The 20,242-nt window shown below is 34.9% G+C and overlaps 1 protein-coding gene and 1 long non-coding RNA gene across 2 annotated transcripts in view; one reads left to right on the top strand and one right to left on the bottom strand.

The window, feature by feature from the left end:
- The first annotated feature begins 132 nt into the window (after positions 1–132).
- On the top strand, positions 133–2,810 carry LOC126744885 (uncharacterized). The gene is made up of 2 exons (XR_007663365.1): positions 133–632; positions 1,685–2,810. It is a non-coding gene; the product is annotated as an uncharacterized LOC126744885 (long non-coding RNA).
- A 3,851-nt stretch (positions 2,811–6,661) lies between these two features.
- LOC126744877 (inactive peptidyl-prolyl cis-trans isomerase FKBP6) overlaps positions 6,662–20,242 on the bottom strand; it is a 29,758-nt gene continuing 16,177 nt past the window's right edge. Inside the window, exon 3 of the mRNA XM_050452449.1 lies at positions 6,662–12,071. Within this exon, the coding sequence (XP_050308406.1) occupies positions 11,626–12,071 (446 nt within the window). The 3' untranslated portion in view covers positions 6,662–11,625. The remainder of the gene's footprint in view (positions 12,072–20,242) is intronic.

Raw genomic sequence — 20,242 nt, 5'->3', positions numbered from 1 at the left:
CTTACTAAAATATGTTTTTGAGACAAAAATATATATAAAAAGCTATTTTCACAAAATTACCAACAAAGTTTAATACTAGAACATATGTTAGAACAAAGCTATTCCGTAACATCTCTATGGCACGATGTCTCGATTTAGCGAGAATCTGCCGGAACAGCGTTCTGCCGAGTGTATAAGGCTGCTCCTACATTGGAGGTAGATGGGATCTGGTCAGCCGACCCGGCTAGACAGACAGACAACAATCCCGACAGACCCTGCGCTCCTACACTGCAAGTGGTTTTAGGATGCAGTACAGTTTGAGCTCTCGACGAGAAAAGAAGTTTTTGCCCCAGTTATGATTATCTGAATTTAAAAATGGACGAGGAACTTTTTGATTTTATATTAATGGACCAAAATTTACTACTCATTAAACCCATGAGAAAGTGGGTTCATGAGTTTAATGAAGACCACAGGCAAAGCGAATACTACTTAACCTGCTTACCTATGCAGGTTATGCAGGTGGTTATCCAGACAAATTTAAAAAATATCACAGAATGACCGTTGAAACGTTTGACTACATCTTGTCACACACAGAAGTGGAGTAACTTCAGGAATTGTATAGAGCCAGCAGAAAAACTTTCGATTTTGCTGAGGTAAGTTAATTTAATACCGAGTCTAATATAATTTCGGCAATACGTAAGTTAGAACATATTTATTTCAACAAATTAAATTGTAAAAAAATTAAATTAAGTTTCGCAAGGTAATTGAGATATTTTGAGATTTTGCTTGTTCGGAATTTTCTGGTTGGCATGGAGAAAGAATGGACCTTGATGTATCCGAAGAACTGGATGCATACGGTTGATTGGGGTAGTATCCTGTGTAATTTCGTGGAGGGTGAGGTAAAACTGTCAATGGCGATGTCCACGGTGTGTTGCTTGGTTCTAGTGATTCAAACTCAGCGATGACACAATTCAGAATATTTGATCGTAATTTCATTTGTTTTAGGAGTGGTAATTGTTTGAGCGAAGGAAGTAAACTTTTGAAGAATGATAGATCGTCATCCTCCTCTGCTGAACTGGTCGGTTGTGATGCCGAAAAATGAGATTCCAGCAATTGCACTTTTTTTCTTTCTAACTTTAGTGCCTCGTTTTGAATATTTTGGCTTTGCTTTCTCTTTGGTCCGAGGCACCGAAACTTACTCTCTTCTGTCGAGGAGGTGGTAGTAGGTTGTGGAGCTTTGTTTACTTGCGTAAGTTCCTCAGGCTCATCAACATTTTTATCTTCAGTGTTGACGTCAAAGTCATGTTGTGATCGAGGAGTTTCACCTGATTCTATGTCCATCAGTGTATTTGCTACTTGAGACGCAGGAAGATTTCCTGAAGTAGCTCTTGGCTTCATCATAGGAAGCAATAAGCTCAATGAATCAAAATAAACCCACTTGGTCTTGGCAGCAGCACCTGACGCACCACAGTTTTCCTTAATTTTCTTGCGTAACATATCTCTCAGCAACTCCCAACTCTTGCGGGCCATATCTCCTGAAACAAGTAGTTGTATAGATAACAATAAAATGATACTTAATATAAAAACACATATATTGTACAGGTTATTTGTTTTAAGGTTATAAACATAAATATACATTTCTCTTAGCATGTCTGTTTTACTTTTACTTACTATAATATTTCTAATTATAATTTTTTTATTTTAGGTATCTATCAACAGGTCTTTCCTTTGAAGCTCTGAGCGACACATTTCGCATGAATAACTACACCGTGGGTAAAATCGTTGAAGAAACTGCTGATGCTATTTGGAACCAATTAGCTCCAATCCATTTACCGGTTCCAAATCGAGAAAGATTTCTTGAAATTGCTGCAGAATTTAATGACATGTGGAACTTTCCTAACTGTGCCGATTGCATAGACGGCATGTTAAAATCAAAGCTCCTCGGAAGAGTGGTACCATGTTTTACAACTATAAACATTTTTTCTCTGCTAATCTTTACGGTGTAGCAGACGCTCGGTGTAAATTCATATTCATTGACGTTGGAGCCTTCGGAAAGCAAAGTGACGGGGGCGTATTCGAACGTTGCCAGCTCCTTCACCGATCGATGACAGTAACACTCTGGTTTCATTTGTTCTAGTCGGTGACGATGCGTACCCTTTAAAGACTTTTTTAATGAAACCATTCAGTCAAATAAAAATGACCGAAGCACAGCGCGTTTTCAACTATCGATTGTCACGGTGCAGAAGGTGTATAGAATGCGCATTTAGAATTTTAACTGCAAAATGGAGATTACTCTACAAAGCCATTGAAACAGAGGTAGAAAAAGCTGAGAAAATAATCAAATGCATCTGCCTTCTCTTCTGCATAATTTGATTATTGACAAAGAGAATATTACACTGAATCAACGAGTGCTTGAAGACGCTCTACAGGAATACCAACAAAAACATGAAAGACCAGATCTTGGCGGACGACGATTTAACAGATCCTCTACCGCTGCACAAGAGGTGAGAAATTTCTACAAAGACTACTTCGATGGCCTTGGAAGTGTTTCGTGGCAGAATTAAATGGTCTTCAACGTTAACAATAAGAGATAAACCTTAGATACAGCGAGGCAGACAGAATACTGCACTATGGAATTAAACATTATATGATGAAAATGTTTGTTTTTTTTTACCTACATTTAGCATGATAAAATTTTGGTCGTTAATAATTACGGGGCACCCTGTATATACATATTTATTTATAAATAAGTTATAATATATATATATAGTTATAATATATATATTTATAATAATTATATCAACTAGTAATAATAAACTTATTACCTTCAATTCCAATCCTCTTTACCAACTTCATCCCACAGCTTTCCTCTTAAATCGCGGTTGTGGTAATTTTAGTCCCTCTGGTCCCACAAAGCCACTCTCTCACGCACTAACTCAATCAAGTTTCCTTTGTCTACCATTATAACAACAATTATTATGATTTATAAACACGAGCCAAATGGGAACACCAAACACGAACCAACTGGGAGAAAAACAAACTATTTTGGTTGTTGTCAGACCAGTTTAGACCCGTCGCTGCTTCCCGGCACGACAACTGGCTCTAGTGTAGGAGAGAATACGGCGCCTTTGTGTTTGTTTTCTTCAGACCCGCTCAGACCGTCAAGTCTGAAGAAATTCCGCTTCCAATGTAGGAGCAGCCTAAGGAGCCCCATTGCCTATAGTTGTCGGTTTAGTGAAGGAAGGTTGGGAATATTGGCGTGAGATTTAAATAATTGTAAATAAATACAGTAAAAATAAATATCTCTAGTAATCGTTGACGAAAAACAAATAAAAACACAAAGTCGCGGTCTCACAACATGTAATTCAACGGGCTACACGTGTTTCGCTCTAGTTAGAGCATCATCAGGCCTAAAATAAAAATACTACTTAAGCAAAACTAAAAACTTACATAAAACAATAAAAAACCTTTAGAAGCTATCTACACACTTCACAGTACATAAATAAACAATAATTTTAAGGGTTTAAATTGTACAAAGCAGAAAATAAAAAATAAAAAGTGGACCGCAACAACATAGACTCAACGAGAATTGAACCCGGTACAACAAGGTTATAAGTATAAGTGTAAAACCTATCGGCTATATCGACCTAATGCTAAAACAATTTGACACGTTAGCCAATGTAAATTGAAGAAAGTGACTACAAGGAAAATGTTAAACGATACTTAGCTAAATTAAATTGTTAAAAATTAAATTAGGTACGTAATAAGTAAATACGTCATTCACACACACGAGAACAGGACTCTTTTTAGCTTTTGTAATTTCCATTTTCTCCAGAAGATCAAGCTTCTTACCTTTAGGGCATTCATGAAGCATTTCAGCTCCCACCCCCAGAGAAAAATTATGAGTAGAGGCCAGCAAATGATTCGCAAACGCTGATTTGGTATCACTGACATTGGTATTTTTAAATTTTTCAAAAAGCGCTACATGTTCTTTAATGCGTGTAGAGGATTTTTCTTCCAGACTGGCCAATGTATACTGCGTTGAAATCGTCACATTTTAAAGAGTAAACTCCTGATTTAGTAAGGATGCCTGCCTTGTCCACTTTACTGACTAATTGGTTCTTTAAATTATTGACTGTCTTATACGCGATTTTTACATTTAGGGATTTTAAGAATCTTACTAAATTTACGGAGATAGAAGCAAAAAAGGTCAAGGATCTGAAGGAACTTATTGAGTCCTTATTATGAACAATATTGTAGGTCAATTTATATTTATTTAAAAATTTGTAATAAATTTTGTCTATTAAATGAAGGGGAAATCCGTTGTTAAGAGCAATATGTTTTATAATATTCAATTCTTTAGCGAAAGCTTGTTTTGACAAGGGGATATTAAACAATCTATAGAAAAATGAATTAAAGGAGGCAAATTTATATGAGTAGGGAGAATTTGAAGAGTACTGAATTACATTATCGGTAGTAGTGGGCTTACGATATATTTAAATAAGTTCAAAAATAAGTTTATTGTTGCATTTCTTAACTAGAAGGTCAAGAAAAGACAAACAACCATCTTTTTCTTCTTCGATTGTGAATTAAATGTTAGGGTGTAAGGAATTTACGAAACTAAGAAAAGTGGTAGGTCTTCCTCCCTGCCATTCCAGATTATAAAAATGTCATCCACATACCTCTTATACTATACCTATTACCTATTATCTCTAAACCTACCCTCAACTATTTCTCTTTCTAGATGACTCATGAAAATCTCGCTTAGCAGAGGGGAGACAAGAACCCATAGCCAAACCTGAGACCTGCCTGAAAATTTTATTGGCAAACTGGAAAAAAATTTTGGTTGAGTCTAAAAGACCCTCAATGACTATACGACTAAGAGATGTTTTTAATAGGAGAGTTCTCACTAACTTAACAATCTTTGGGAGGGATGCTGGGAAAAAGATTTTTTACATCTAAGGAAATAAGTTTAGAACCATGAGGGATAATAAGATAGATTTTTCAAACTGTTGGTTAGATCAACAGAATTCTTAGTCGAAAACACTTTTAAGTTGGTCAGTTTTTAGTCAACTTTAAGTCGTTAAACACTTTTAAAGTTGGTCACCTCCCTGACATTATTCAACCAAGAGGAAAGAATATAGCATGGGGAGTTAACAAAGGAAACCACTGGTCTTATGGGAAAATTGGTCTTATGGATTTTGGGGAGACCATAAAGGGTCGGAGTTCTAGGATTCATAGGATACAGTTTTTCTTTTTTAGTGTTAAAGAAATCGAGAGTTAAGCTACATCTGTCCAATGTTTGCTTAACTTTCGTAAAATACGAATTGGTGGGGTCTTTATTAACTGTAAATAAATCCTCCGAGTCCAGAAAATCCAATATCTTTTGAACATAGTCAGTCTTGTTTAGAATGACTAAGCAATTACCCTTATCTGCTTTTGACAATATCAAATCGTTACTCTTTATTTTATTTTTTAGCGAAATTCGGTGCTTTTTATTGATGTTATTGTTTAAGTTGTTCGAGCCACATCTAGAATTTAAAAAGTTTATTATTTTAGCGCGTAAGATGTTCTTATTTCTTGTATCAGTCGTCTGCAAAACACTCTTAGCCTCCACAGCTAAAGTCTCTCGTGTTTGTGAGTCCACCTTATTATAAAGATTAAACTTAAGGTTAAGGTTTAGTATACTTTCTTCGTCAGAGGTAAAAATAACATCAGATAAATTTAAAAATTTTTTATGGAACTGAAAATATAAAAGATTTTTAAATTATAGACAAAATTTATTACAAATTTTTAAATAAATATAAATTGACCTACAATATTGTTCATAATAAGGACTCAATAAGTTCCTTCAGATCCTTGACCTTTTTTGGTTCTATCTCCGTAAATTTAGTAAGATTCTTTAAATCCCTGAATGTAAAAATCGCGTATAAGACAGTCAATAATTTAAAGAACCAATTAGTCAGTAGAGTGGACAAGGCAGGCATCCTTTCTAAATCAGGAGTTTACTCTTTAAAATGTGACGATTGCAACGCAGTATACATTGGCCAGTCTGGAAGAAAAATCCTCTACACGCATTAAAGAACATGTAGCGCTTTTTGAAAATTTTAAAAATACCAATGTCAGTGATACCAAATCAGCGTTTGCGAATCATTTGCTGGCCTCTACTCATAATTTTTCTCTGGGGGTGGGAGCTGAAATGCTTCATGAATGCCCTAAAGGTAAGAAGCTTGATCTTCTGGAGAAAATGGAAATTAGAAAAGCTAAAAAGAGTCCTGTTCTCGTGTGTGTGAATGACGTGTTTACTTTCGAACCTGATGCTCTAACTAGAGCGAAACACGTGTAGCCCGTTGAATTACATGTTGTGAGACCGTGACTTTGTGTTTTTATTTGTTTTTCGTCAATTTTGTATGTTGGTCTCTTAGAGAAGAATGGATGAGATTTTTGGATCTAGTAATCGTGTTTTCGTAGTAATGTATGTTAATAAATTAGTTGACTATTTTCGATTATTTTGATTCACACCTAACGAACAGAAAAAACCCTACAATTAGGACAAATTAGTGAAAATAAATTAGTATAAAACACAGCAATGCCAGGTAGTGTTTTATACAAACAATCGACGGTGCTAACATGCAATTTAAAACTGGGTACTAACTACATATATTAAAAGAACACTATAACGTCATTTCAACTGATATTTATAATATATATTGTATAAAAAACTTAATAGATACTTATTCGATATTAATATCTAATTAATATAAACTTAAATATTTTGGAAAAAATTAAAAAATCTTATCCCAGCAAATCGTATATATAGGGTGTTTCGAGACGAAAGGGAAATATTTTGGAAACATATTCAAAAGGTCAAAATATAAATTAACCCATATGTTTTAATCTGATTCTTAACCGTTTCTGAAATAATCGGCTCTAAAGTTTTTTTTTGTAAATTTTTGGAATTACGGTCTATTTCTAACTCACGTTGCAGGTATTTCATCAATGTTTGTTTATACCTATTTTAATTGACTGGTAGTTTTGACAAGCATGGTTGTCAGTTTGATTGATTCTGAGCATTTCAATTTGAAAAGAGCAAAGTTTCCATTACGTAATGCCTCACACATTCACCCATACGACGTTTTCCTAATCGAAGAATTCCTAATCGAAAAGTTTTCAAACAGTTTTTGCAAATGCTCAGGAAACCGGAATGTTTCCAAGCGTAAGAATTAATTCTGAACCCGAGGCGGGACTAAATGTGGAAAATGTTCCGGATAGGGCTGAAGCACAGCTGACTTTACTCAAGCCGCGAAATAATAGTTGGCAACGTGGCACCACGTGGGAGATTCGGATCCGTTTTGGTGGATCCGTTTACGCTTTGAAAGCGCGGCTCTGCCGAGATGGACGTTCAATTTTGATTTTGCTTTATTTACAAATGAGAATGGTAATTCTGCAGTTTAGCGGCTTTTGTCAAAATTAACGAAAAACGGTCGGGTTTTTTGCAAAGTGGGTAGATTTCGATATACATTTTTTACTAAGAGTGGCGGAAAGCCAAATTTTATCACGAAGAGGGTATTATCACGCACTAAATCACTCACTATAGGACGCGATTAATCATTAGAATAACCTTGTATACCATTAGTTTTGTCAGCAAATAGGTGACAACTGAGGTGAGGTTAGATGTGGTGTTACCAGTTTTGTTGTCGACTTTGTTGCGTTTTGTCACTCTGCAGCTGAAGCCTTGTCTCCAGTCTGGCTTTCTCTAAAGTGGAGAATTCACTCTGTATTTTTTTAGTCATTCATTATCATAACATATAAAAAATGATGAATGAAACTAATGTATAATCATAACATTATACACTAGTTTCATTACATATCACAAAAATGTAAATTACATGTAATAAACACAAATTTGTTTGAATTGAAAATTCATTTTTATAAGTAGGTATATCATTTTTAAAATTTCTTTTTTCAAGTTCTATCAAAATTCACATATTCGTGGCGAATTATATAAGATCATTCCGCTACTTTTAATTTTTTTTGGGTAAAATTAGGCCATTTAAAAAAAATTGTAAAAATACGCAAAATTTGATGAGCGGTGCTTGAGCAATTTAAGATCCAACCCAACGCAATCCAACCGAACCCAACCCAACCCAACCTAAACCAAACCATTAGTTTATTATACCCCAAGTTTCCATTACGTAATGCCTCACACATTCACCCATACGACGTTTTCCTAATCGAAAAATTCCTAATCGAAAAGTTTTCAAACAGTTTTTGCAAATGCTCAGGAAACAGGAATGTTTCCAAGCGTAAGAATTAATTCTGAACCCGAGGCGGGACTAAATGTGGAAAATGTTCCGGATATGGCTGAAGCACAGCTGACTTTACTCAAGCCGCGAAATAATAGTTGGCAACGTGGCACCACGTGGGAGATTCGGATCCGTTTACGCTTTGAAAGCGCGGCTCTGCCGAGATGGACGTTCAAGAATCCCTCAAAAGAGCACAAAGTTTCCGAAAAGACAGATAACGAGAAAAAGCTAAAAAGAGGCAGGTGCAGAAATTGCTACGAAAAAAACTCACAAGAAACAGGGGCGTAATTATGCTGTAAAAAATACCAAAAGAGTTTCCTACTTTTATCGTCACAACATATGTCTAGGTTGTGACGATAATATTTTTATTTGTATGGACTGCTTTTTCCAAAAACGTGTTTTAAAAAATATAAAATAATCTTTTCATTTTGAAGTATTTTGTTTTTAAAATTAGTTTGTTTATTTTATAATTATAAATAACAATTTTACATGTTAAATTACTGCCCATTGAAAAAATAAACGTATCATTTAAAAACGTCAATATTTTGTGTCATATTATTTCGAAAAACAAAAATATTTACGAGGCATTCTCAAACAAACTATTTCCTACGCCAGACCAATCCATACATACATTTCAATCAACGCTTAATGTGGTCGTCCCATGTACACATGGCTTGGAAGGTAAGAAGTTCTGTGTCCATTGGTGGTACCCATGGCGCTAAATAAAAATTGACTGTGTCCATATATGGTACACATGGCAGTTAACGAGTTAAGTCGCCGAGTGCGTAATTTCTTAGACAATCGTTTTCCTGATCGTTGGATTGGCAGAGGAGAACTTCAAGTTTGGCCACCGAGGTCACCAGACTTAAATCCACTGGATTATTGCTCCTGGGGGTGGATGAAAGCTCTAGTGTACGAAACACCAGTAGAAACCATAGAAGGATTCCACAATCAAATTTTGAATGCTTCAAGTATTATTAAAAACAATCCCTAAGCAATTAAACGTGCAACACGAGTGCTTAACAAATGTGCTGCAGCGTGCCTTAAGTTAATGGGGGCATTTTCGAAAACATTTTAAATTAGTGAAATTTTGTTTTTTTACTAGTATTTGTCTTGTTTTTTAAATAAAAAATCTTATAAAAAAACTTCAGAAATGGTTGAGAATCAGATTAAAACATGGGTTAATTTAGCTTATTTTCACCTTCTGAACATGTACCCAAAATATTTCCCTTTCCTCCCTAAACACCCTGTATACATACATACATATATATAGTGAGAGGCAAAAGTCCGGAATAAATTCATTTAAAATTCAGGGGTATGTTCAAAAAAAAACGCTGGGACACGTCGATTTTTATTTTTAACTGCGGGTTTTCTTACTATAATTTTATGTATACAGGGGGGTCCAAAAATAAGTTACGACCATCAACTTCAATTTTTGAAATGGAAATACCTATTTTTTATTCTGTATTCTTAAAGAACAGAAAATTCTAGACATATTCTAGACACTAGCTAATTAGTGTCAACAGGTACTGAGAAATTTACGGTTGAATTTCTGAACATACAATAATTCATGCAACTATGTAACACCCTTACTAAGGTAACCTTGTTTTTTGTGTTTTTTCATCGATTGTTGCAATGATGTTGTCATCATTTTTTGAAGTGACAGGTATCAAGCAGTCTTATCCTTGTTTATTGTAAAATTTAATATTGCCTGAAAAGATGAATAAGTTAAGTGAAACTGAGAGAATAGAAATACTAATTATGATAGGATGTGGTGATCGCATTAGGACCCAACACCAGGTTTGTGAAATGTTTAATACCTAGTATCCTGATAAGACAATATCTCAGTCTACCGTTAGCAAACTAGAAAGAAAATTTAGGGAATTAGGTCACGTCAGAGATCGACCCAGATCGGGTCGTCCCTCAATTTCCGAGGAAAAGAAGTTAAATGTTGTTTTGTCCATTGAAGAAAATCCTCATACACCGACTAGACAGGCAGCACTAGATAACGATGTTGGAAAAACATCTTTAAGAAGGATTTTGAAAAAGGCAAAATATCATCCCTATAAATTAAAATTAATCCACGAACTTAACGAAGATGATACAGATCGTCGATTAGAGTTTTGCGAAACTATAATGAATGTCTGCCATAACGACCGTCTTTTTACTCGTAGAATAATTTTTTCTGACGAGTCGACCTTCTGCCTCAATGGTACAGTGAACAGACAGAACTGCCGTTACTGGTCTTCCTCCAATCCAAATTGGGTTATTGAAGCTCATACCCAATATCCTCAATCTGTGAATGTTTGGGCCGGCATTATCAATGAGTCATAGGTCCATTTTTCTTCGAAGGTACCTTAACAGGTCAACGTTATTTGGAATTCTTAAGGAACAAACTGATTCCCGCTTTATGTTTGATGTTTCCAAATGCAAATAATCCCAATATTCCAGAAGCTTCAATTTGGTTCCAGCAAGATGGCGCGCCGCCACACTTCAGCAGAGCCGTGCGCCAATATTCAAGTGAGGTATTTCCGGGTCGATGGATTGGGCGAAGGGGTCAATTGGAGTGGCCTGCGAGGTCCCCCGACTTGACTCCTTTGGACTTCTTTTTGTGAGGTTATTTAAAGCATAGAGTGTATGTAAATAAACCCAACAATTTAGAAGAATTGAGAAATAATATAAGAAATGAGATTCAACGAATACCTCAAGAAATGATACGCAACGTTCTGAGAGAATTCGAATCAAGACTCGCTTACTGTCAAGAAGTTAATGGGGCTCAATTTGAACATTTAATTCGGTCTAGATTAGAATAGTTTCTTTTTGTTCAACGTTTATACAATAGTTTCGATTAAATACATTAATATTTTGAATGTTTTTTTAGAAATTCAACCGTAAATTTCTCAGTACCTGTTGACACTAACTAGCTAGTGTCAACAGATGGTTTTAAAAAAGCTTCGATAAAAAATGCAAACCGCATTTGTCTATGTCTAACCGTTTGGATTTTATAACATGTCAAAAGTGCAAATATGCCGATCTTCAACTGTCAGTAACTCAAAAACAAATGAAGATAGGTATAGGACATTGTACATGAAATATGTCTAGAATTTTCTGTTCTTTAAGAATACAGAATAAAAAATAGGTATTTCCATTTCAAAAATTGAAGTTGATGGTCGTAGCTTATTTTTGGACCACCCTGTATACATAAAATTATAGTAAGAAAACCCGCAGTTAAAAATAAAAATCGACGTGTCCGAGCGTTTTTTTTTTGAACATACCCCTGAATTTTAAATGAATTTATTCCGGACTTTTGCCTCTCACTGTATAAGAGTCGCTTATTACTTTAATCTTTAGATTTAACCATTGCAGCGGCCATTTTCTTTTCCTTCTCCTGATATTTCCTCTGCTCCTCATCAATAATCTTAAACTCGTTCAGAACGTATGGATTTCTCGGTTCAATATTCCTAGCTTTCTGTAAACTCTCCTTGGCTCTTTTAAACTCCCCCAGTAGTCTCAAACATTTTGCATGGTTATAATAAATTTTGGCGTTTATTTTTAATTCGGTGCCCTTGGTCAGATGAAAGAGTTTATTAAAATTAATGCAGCCCTTTTTTGGTTCTTGCAGTTTCGTATGACACACAAGCAAATTTTGATACAGTTTGTGCAGCAACTCTTGTTGTTTCGTTTGCTCCTCGTAGTTGGCCAGTTGAGCATATTCCAACTTCGAAACGGCGATGTTATATTGTTTGATTGCCGCAGACACATTGTCTCGAACAAATAAGTTCTTACCTGAAATTGTACGTTTTTTTATTTATTTAATCAACGTTTACATAAAACACATATTTTAATATTAACAACAAATAATTTAATAAAAATAACATTTTTGCATTTCTTGATTGTATTGAGTACAACAGAAATTTAAATCATCTGCATACCTATTAACAGTTGCAGAGATTATTATTTGAACTATTCCAGATTAATTTGTATCTAAAAAATGTTATAAATTTGTACTGAACATTTTCAATTCAACCAATATTATTTTTTTAGCAAGGTGGTCTGATTGTATCAGAAGTTTTTGAAATTGAAGACATACAAAAACTTCAATGCTGCAATGTCTTTCTATGTTCAATTTATAGGCTATGTATTATCAAAATGGGGAGAAAACTTTGATATAAGGTCCTTTCCATCCAAGTCAACCTGCTTCAATATGACATTATTGATGAGTTAATTAACTTCTATTAGTATTATAAACAAAAGAAAATTGCTTTATTGTCCTTTACATGCACTTAAGTGAACAAAGTTTATCTAAATGTTACGCTCAATAGTCGAATTTGCGCAAAGACCGAAAAAATACACAAATCTGGTTTTGAGCTAGGAATCTACTGGGTATGCAAAAAAATTTCTTATACAAGTTTTTTCGTTTTAAGCAAATTTTTAAATTATTTGAGTTTCATCAATTCAGGGTGTTTAAAAAGTGCTGCACCGACTTTAACATCAGAATTTTAAATGGGACACCCCGTATATTTTTTTTATTTTTAGGGTTCTTGGGAGAAATAAAGATAACTTTCATAAAAACTACAAAACTAAAAAGTTACTTTTTACTTGAAAAACATTGCAAATTTTGTTCAAAAAAAGCTTGGGATACGTTAGTTATTTATATGATTAGTAGTAAGCTAGATGAAATTACACTTCGTAAATGGGAACAATTAAAAACTTCGTATACCACACCTACTTTAGACAATTTAACTTCCTTTTTGAAAGAACGTGCATATCTTCTCGAGTCTTTAGAACAAAATAAATCAGTTGTCGTTACTGAAAACTCAAGTAAAAGGCACAGAAAAGTAAAATCTTTTGTTACTGAAAACACTAGTGTAAAGCCTAACTGTTCATTTTGTAAACAAGGGCATTATATTCAAAATTGTCCAGATTTTCTAAAATTGAATACGAATGAGCGTTTAAAGGAAGTAAAGAAAAAAACATTTATGTCTAAATTGTCTAAGGGCGGGTCATATGATAAAGCAGTGTTACTCTAGGCCTTGTAAAACATGCAGAGCTAAACACAATACGCTTCTGCAGTTTAATTCTAGTCGCGACTCAAACGTAAATAGTGTTGAAAGCAGCCGAGACGGAAATATTGAAGAGATTCAACATGAGCGTGTAAATCTATCATCTTTTAACGTTTCGATTGATCAAATATTGCTATCGACCGTGTCAGTTGACATTCTTGATAAAAACAATAAACCCTTTATTGTGCGCGCCTTACTTGATGCCGGTTTTCAAAGTAGTTTTCTCACTGAGCGTTTTTGGAACAAACTGGGACTACCGAAAACACCAGTTAACATAAAAATTTGCGGATTTAATGAATCAGAATCGGAGTGCAAAGTTAAGTGTTATTGCACGCATTAAATCCAAGGTTAACGGGTTTTGTCTTGATATTTCTTGTTTAGTAGTACCCCACATAACAAACAATTAGCCAAATTTTAAGTTAAACAAACGTGATTTGAATATTCCTCACAACATAACTTCTACTGATCCCAATTTCGATATACCGGGGGATATAGACATGCTTATCGGCGCTGATTATTTTTGGGACTTAATTTGTGTAGGTCAATTAAAATTAGGTGCAAACGGTCCATATGCGCAAAAAACTAAATTTGGTTGGATAGTCTCTGGGCGCATATCGAGCGAAGTACATCAAGAAGTGCGGTGCCACCTTGCTCAAAATGTTGATTTAGATAAGCAACTTACACGTTTTTGGGAAATAGAGGAGTTTCCGTGTGTCAAAATTTTATCGAGCGAGGAAAAGGCTTGCGAACAGCACTTTCTAAAAACATTTAAACGTGATTCAAATTCAAAAAGATTTGTTGTAACGATTCCTTTATTAGAAAGTCCAGATAGGCTAGGAAATTCGTATCACATAGCTGAAAAACGTTTTTTATCACTTGAACGCAAGTTTGATCGCGATGAATCATTTAAAGCAGAGTATTATAAATTCATAAAAGAGGCACATGCGTAAAGTTGAAAATGTTAAACAGGACAACTTAATTTGTTATTACATGCCTCACCATGGCGTGTTAAAAGAAAGCAGTTTAACGACAAAGCTCCGAGTCGTATTTGACGCATCGTGTCCTAGTAGTTCTGGAGTCTCTCTTAATGACTTGCAAATGACAGGTCCTACAATCCAGTCAGATCTTTTTACTATTTTGGTACGATATAGACAGCATAATTACGTTATAGCTGCGGACGTGGAGAAAAGGTATCGCATGTGTCAAATAAATGAAAATCAAAGTTCTCTACAACGCATTTTGTAACGTGATAATAAAAATGACAAATTGGACACTTATGAATTAGTTACAGTTACTTATACGAAAAGATTTCTAGTCTATTTTATAAAATTAGTGAAGGGACACGAAAAAATATTACTAAACGTGTTGTTCTGTCCGAAATAGCACAATTATTCGACCCTTTGGGTCTGTTGAGCGCTACTACTATTTTAGCAAAAATAATTCTACGTGACATCTGGTTAGAAAAGATAGGATGGGACAATTCCTTGTCATATAGTCTCCATACAAGGTGGTTAGTATTTCGTGATCAGCTAAACTCTTTAAACAACCTGGAAATAAGTCGTCGAGTAGTTTGTACAAATGCCATACAAGTTGAAATACATGGGTTTTCAGACGCTTCTGCTTGCGTCTATGGTGCATGTGTATATATCAAATCGACAAATATTAATGGTGACGTTTTAGTTAGACTTGTATGTGCAAAATCAAAGGTAGCGCCTCTAAAGACGCAAACAATTCCCAGATTAGAACTTACAGCTGCCTTGTTACTTGCTAGGCTAACAAACAAAGTAAAATTATCTTTGAATGTTTTTGTAAATAGGATTGTTTATTGGTGCGACTCTACAATCGTATTGAGATGGTTAGGTATGGCTCCAAACTCTTTACAAGTTTTTGTGGCTAATCGTGTTGTAGGAATTCAGGAGCTCTCAGATCTTAGAGATTGGAAACACGTTCCAACAAAGGACAACCCTGCGGACTACGTTTCTCGAGGTGTTAATCCAAATGAGCTTTTATCTCTTGGTGTTTATTGGTTTGGTCCTCCTTGGTTGAAATTAAATGAAGACGCGTGGCCCAAAATTTGTATCTCTCGAGAGAATCTTCCTGAATTGCGAAAAATAGTCCAAGCAAATACTGCCATTCCTATCGAATCTGTTATTGACTTTTCTAAATATTTCAGCTTAGGTAAGTTGGAACGAATAATCCCGTACTGCTTTAGGTTTAAACAAAATTGTCTTATGACTAAAGAAGAGCGCAAATTTGGACCACTTGAAGCATACGAAAATAAATACGCTTTAAACACCCTTGTAAAACTTTCTCAACATAGTTGTTTTTTCGATGAGATCCGTGCACTAGCCAGTAAAAAGTTTGTAGATAAAAAGAGCAAATTGGCTAAACTGCATCCTTTTTTAGATAAAAGCGGTGTTCTTAGAGTACGAGGAAGACTGACAAATTCAAATTTTAGTTATCATAAAAGGCATCCTATTATTTTGTCCGCGAAACATGAATTTACCAAATTGCTCTTCCTCAAGTGGCATAAACTGTTACTTCATCCAGGTCCTCAGCTTTTGCTTTCTTCTATTGGTGAAAGCTTTTGGCCTTTGGCAAGACGAAACCTAGCTAGAAAAATCTACCGTGATTGTGTATATTGCTTCAGGGCAAATCCTACTCCTATTTGCCCTATAATGGGGAAGTTACCAAAGAATCGGGTTAATCCAGCTCCACCGTGGATTACGTGGGACTATTTTCGGTTAAAGAGAGACAAGGTCGTGGGTTCAAGGTCACGAAAGCCTACATATGCCTATTCATTTGTTTTGTAACGCGGGCCATACACCTCGAGTTAGTCTCGGACCTTACGACGGAAGCTTTTCTCGCGTCTTTTAAACGATTTGTTTCACGGCGGGGTAAACATAACTAAGTATACTCAGATAACGGAAGTAATTTTTTAGGGGCGAATCAAGAACTAAAGCAACTTGGTACCTTTTTATTAGAAAACAAAACCACTTTGACTGAATACATAAATAATGAGGGTATTTCATGGTCGTTTATTCCCCCTCATGCCCCACATTTTGGGGGCCTATGGGAAGCCGGTGTAAAGGCAACTAAACATCATCTCAAGCGTGTTGCAGGTAATGCTGTATTAACATTCGAACGATTTTATACCTTGCTGGTTCAAATTGAGGCAGTCTTAAACTCGCGTCCCCTGTCTCCATTATCCGCTGATCCGTTAGATTATGCACCTTTAACCCCCTCCCATTTCTTAATCGGACAGCCTGTGATGATGGTACCTGAAGCAGACTATACGGAGTTGCCTGAGAACCGCCTCTCCGATTTCGAGCAAATCCAGAGAATACAGCAGCATTTTTGGAGAAGATGGTCTCTTGAATACATTTCGGAGCTGCAGCAGCGTCTCAAATGGCGGACTAATTAAAGCGGACGGCAAGCTAAATATTGGCGACTTAGTTGTCGTAAAAGAAGACAATTTAAGTCAAGCGATCTTTTGCCAATATTTGCCCGTTGCCAAAGAACTGATTATGACTGTGTTTTGTAAACATTAAGTGAAAGTTTTAGTGACACTTGTAGTTTTGAAAGTGGACACTTTCAAGGTGGGGGGCAATGACCCGTTTTAGTTTATGTGTGAGCGTTCTTCCAAAATTAAAGTGCGTTTAATGAAGTCGCGGCAACAACGCTTACAGGCATATTTTATTCAGTTCGCTTCCCCACTCTTCTCCAACCCGCGCTGTCGCCACTAGCGTCTGCGGAACCACCGTTCCTTGTGCCGCCGGCGCTCACTCTCGCGGCAGATCATAGTCAATGTTGCCGTCTTCATCAAAGATATCATATTTTATGATTAAAACGCATTCTGGGTGAGCCGTTATGCATGCATGTGCTCGTTCGCAGACTAGCAGGCTCAATGTTTAGCAATTTTGTATTTACTTGTTTATTTTGATATAAACGAACAAATATCATTAGTTAAGTGATTGGTTTACATGTATATCCATTTAAATTATGCATGTATTGTGTTATTTCCAGCCACATTTGAAGATGTTCTAAATATAAGGATAAGATCGAAACGTCGGCATTTTTTTGTAAGAAATTGGTTTCATTTCCTTATTGGGTCCTACTTCTGGTAACTCTTCGCTACATAAATAAGTTTATCTTTTTCTTTGTTTTTTAATAATAAAATTTAGTTACCTATACTATGGTTTTATTTTGGATTGGTGCCTTTATTCCTTCTATTGATGGTGTTTAGATCATTAGAAAATTATTTTCTTTCTAATTTGAAATATTTTTGAAATAATTGCTAATTTAAACATATTTCTCAAAGGCGATATTTTAAAAATTCCAAATCTTACATTATTACTATTTTAATGCATTAATGCTCTTCAGTCTGTAATATTCAGCTAAATCTATTATCTATTTGCAGATTAAGAATAAACAAATCGCATTTTCTTATCTTACGTTTTTTACGCATATAAAAAAAACCTAGGTATTTATTGAATAAAATATCAAAATATTTATGAATCCTAAAAATTAGCAATTCAAAGGTTAATGGTTACATTCAGAAAAGTGCAATATGTTTTTACCATTTTTAGAATCCTGCACAGTTTCCTAGTCATAGCAAGCACAATGTTCAACACATTTATCTCAGGAATGGTTTAATAAAATAATGGCATGTGATTTTATTACATTATGAGTTCATTGAAATCGTAGTAGGTACCTTTATCAATTCTTAACTCATTTTAGGGGTCTATTTAATATTAGTGCAATCAAAAGTAGACGTTTTTTGAAGAAACTTTAAAGAGGAGAGGCATTGTATAGTATTTTTATTTTTTAAAGGAAAAAAATGCGGAAAAATTAAGTTTTTTGCGTGAAAACAAAAAAAAGTAATAAATAAAGTTAATATTCCCGGTACGCGGCTCAAAAGACACTAACCCAACCGATGGGAGGCTCCAACCCACGGTCGATATCCGTTTTGAGATCCAATTCTAAAATCAAGTCTCACTCCAACCCAGGCGCGCCCTTTCGAATTTTGTTCATTCAAACCCGTTAGAATGAACAAAACATTTTTGCGCTTCGCTTGTCACTAATGTCACTATAACCTATAGAAAATCCCAACACACTGACATTATTACTACGCGTCGAAAAATAGTTCCAGATTAAAATCATTAATATTATAATAAAAAATGAAAATTCCTCATTTTTTCTTTTTGGAAATGACTTAAATTAGGTTATTCTCATTATATTAATTAATTTTGTAATGTAATTCCAATTGCACTAATGTTAAATGTCACCCATTTTAGTATATATGGAAGGACAACTATTTAACATTAATAACATTTATTTAACATTAACAAAATAATATTAGGTATAGGTACTTAAATAGGTACATAATGTCCTATTACTGTACCCTGTACGTAGCGATATAACCTTTAAAAAAAATAATTAATAAAAGAATCCTCCATTTAACACAAAGCTATTTTATTTGTAACCAACTACCATCTTAAAAAATATCTCTCAGAACTGCCGGCGCGCAACATAAGCAGCCGGTATTTTAATATGAATAGCGGCAACGTAGCACCACACATCTGACTGTAGAGGCACAGTGATTTCCAGGCGGCAGACGCTAGTGCTGTCGCCTAACAGGGTCGAACGACGCGATCGAAAAGGGGTCTGGCGAGAGAACTCGGCGAATCACACGCGTAACCTTTTAATTTTATTTTGTTATCTCTCGCAAATTTCACTAGTTGAGTTCTTATACTTTGTAAATAAAAGGAAAAATGAATCCTGCTTTTTTGAACGTATAGTATCTTTTTATTTTGTCGATTTTAATTAACGTTAGCAGTGTGTGAACCAAATCTCAATAGTTTTTATTTTAATATACAGTCCGCTAAAACCAAACAAGTTTTTTAAACTGGTTCTATTTTTAATCTGTTGCTTTCTTCATTTAATAAATCTATCATAAAGAATAAAAATTCGTTAACTCTTAGTGCGGGTGCAATGATCATTCCGATCCAAAATTAACAATGTTTTCCGATTACCGTGTTGTTACTCTTTGGTTAAACCACCAAAGGGTACAAACGTTAGTAGTGCTCCTGAGCTTTTGAGAACATCGATGAACACAAAGGAAACATTAAGTGCTACTCGGAAAATTAACAACGAGTAGTTGGAAAGTCTTGACAAGCTTGTTAACAGCTATCTAGAATCAAATGAATCTGTACAAGCAATTACTGACTCAGAAATAGATGAGGAAGAAGAAACAAATATTGATAGCAATCAAAACGGCATTACAGATTAAGAAAATGAAATTTTCGACCATCATACAACGTTCTGAACTCAGTTTAGAATGAAAGAATGCGAATATGATGTAGACAGCACGCCAATTAAAATTCTGGTTTTGTTGCTGGATTTTACATAAGTCAGGAGTTGTGGAAATTGTGTCTCATCCATGCAGGCTCAAAAAGATGAGAAAAACCTTTTCCACAATATCAACCATGCATTTGTTCTCATCTTTAGATTCGCATCTTTAGATAGAGGTATCTTAGAGGTAATGCAAAAATTAAATAATCTCGGAGACTCGCCAATTGTTGGATGCAAAGACCTTGTAAAGAGGTCAGCATTTTAACAATCGACAAGTATCTGAAAACAAGGTTTAATTTTTTGTCTAAATCTTTCAATCCGTCCAATAACCAACGACAAAAAAAACAAATGAATAACGAAAAAATGCCAAAGTAGTTTGAGAGTGAATGGGGAATGATGTTCTGTGTCTGCTATGTAGTTCTCTGAATCTTCAGTTAAACTTCTCGACCATCTTCAGGAATAAGAATATTAATTTTCCATTTTCAAAAGACAATACTTAACTCAATTTTCCTGGTATTCCATCAAAAAATTTACAAAAAG

This window comes from Anthonomus grandis, chromosome 15, assembly GCF_022605725.1.
Source record: "Anthonomus grandis grandis chromosome 15, icAntGran1.3, whole genome shotgun sequence".
NCBI classification, from domain to species: Eukaryota; Metazoa; Arthropoda; class Insecta; order Coleoptera; family Curculionidae; genus Anthonomus; species Anthonomus grandis.
This window is presented reverse-complemented; position numbering and strand designations above follow the sequence as displayed.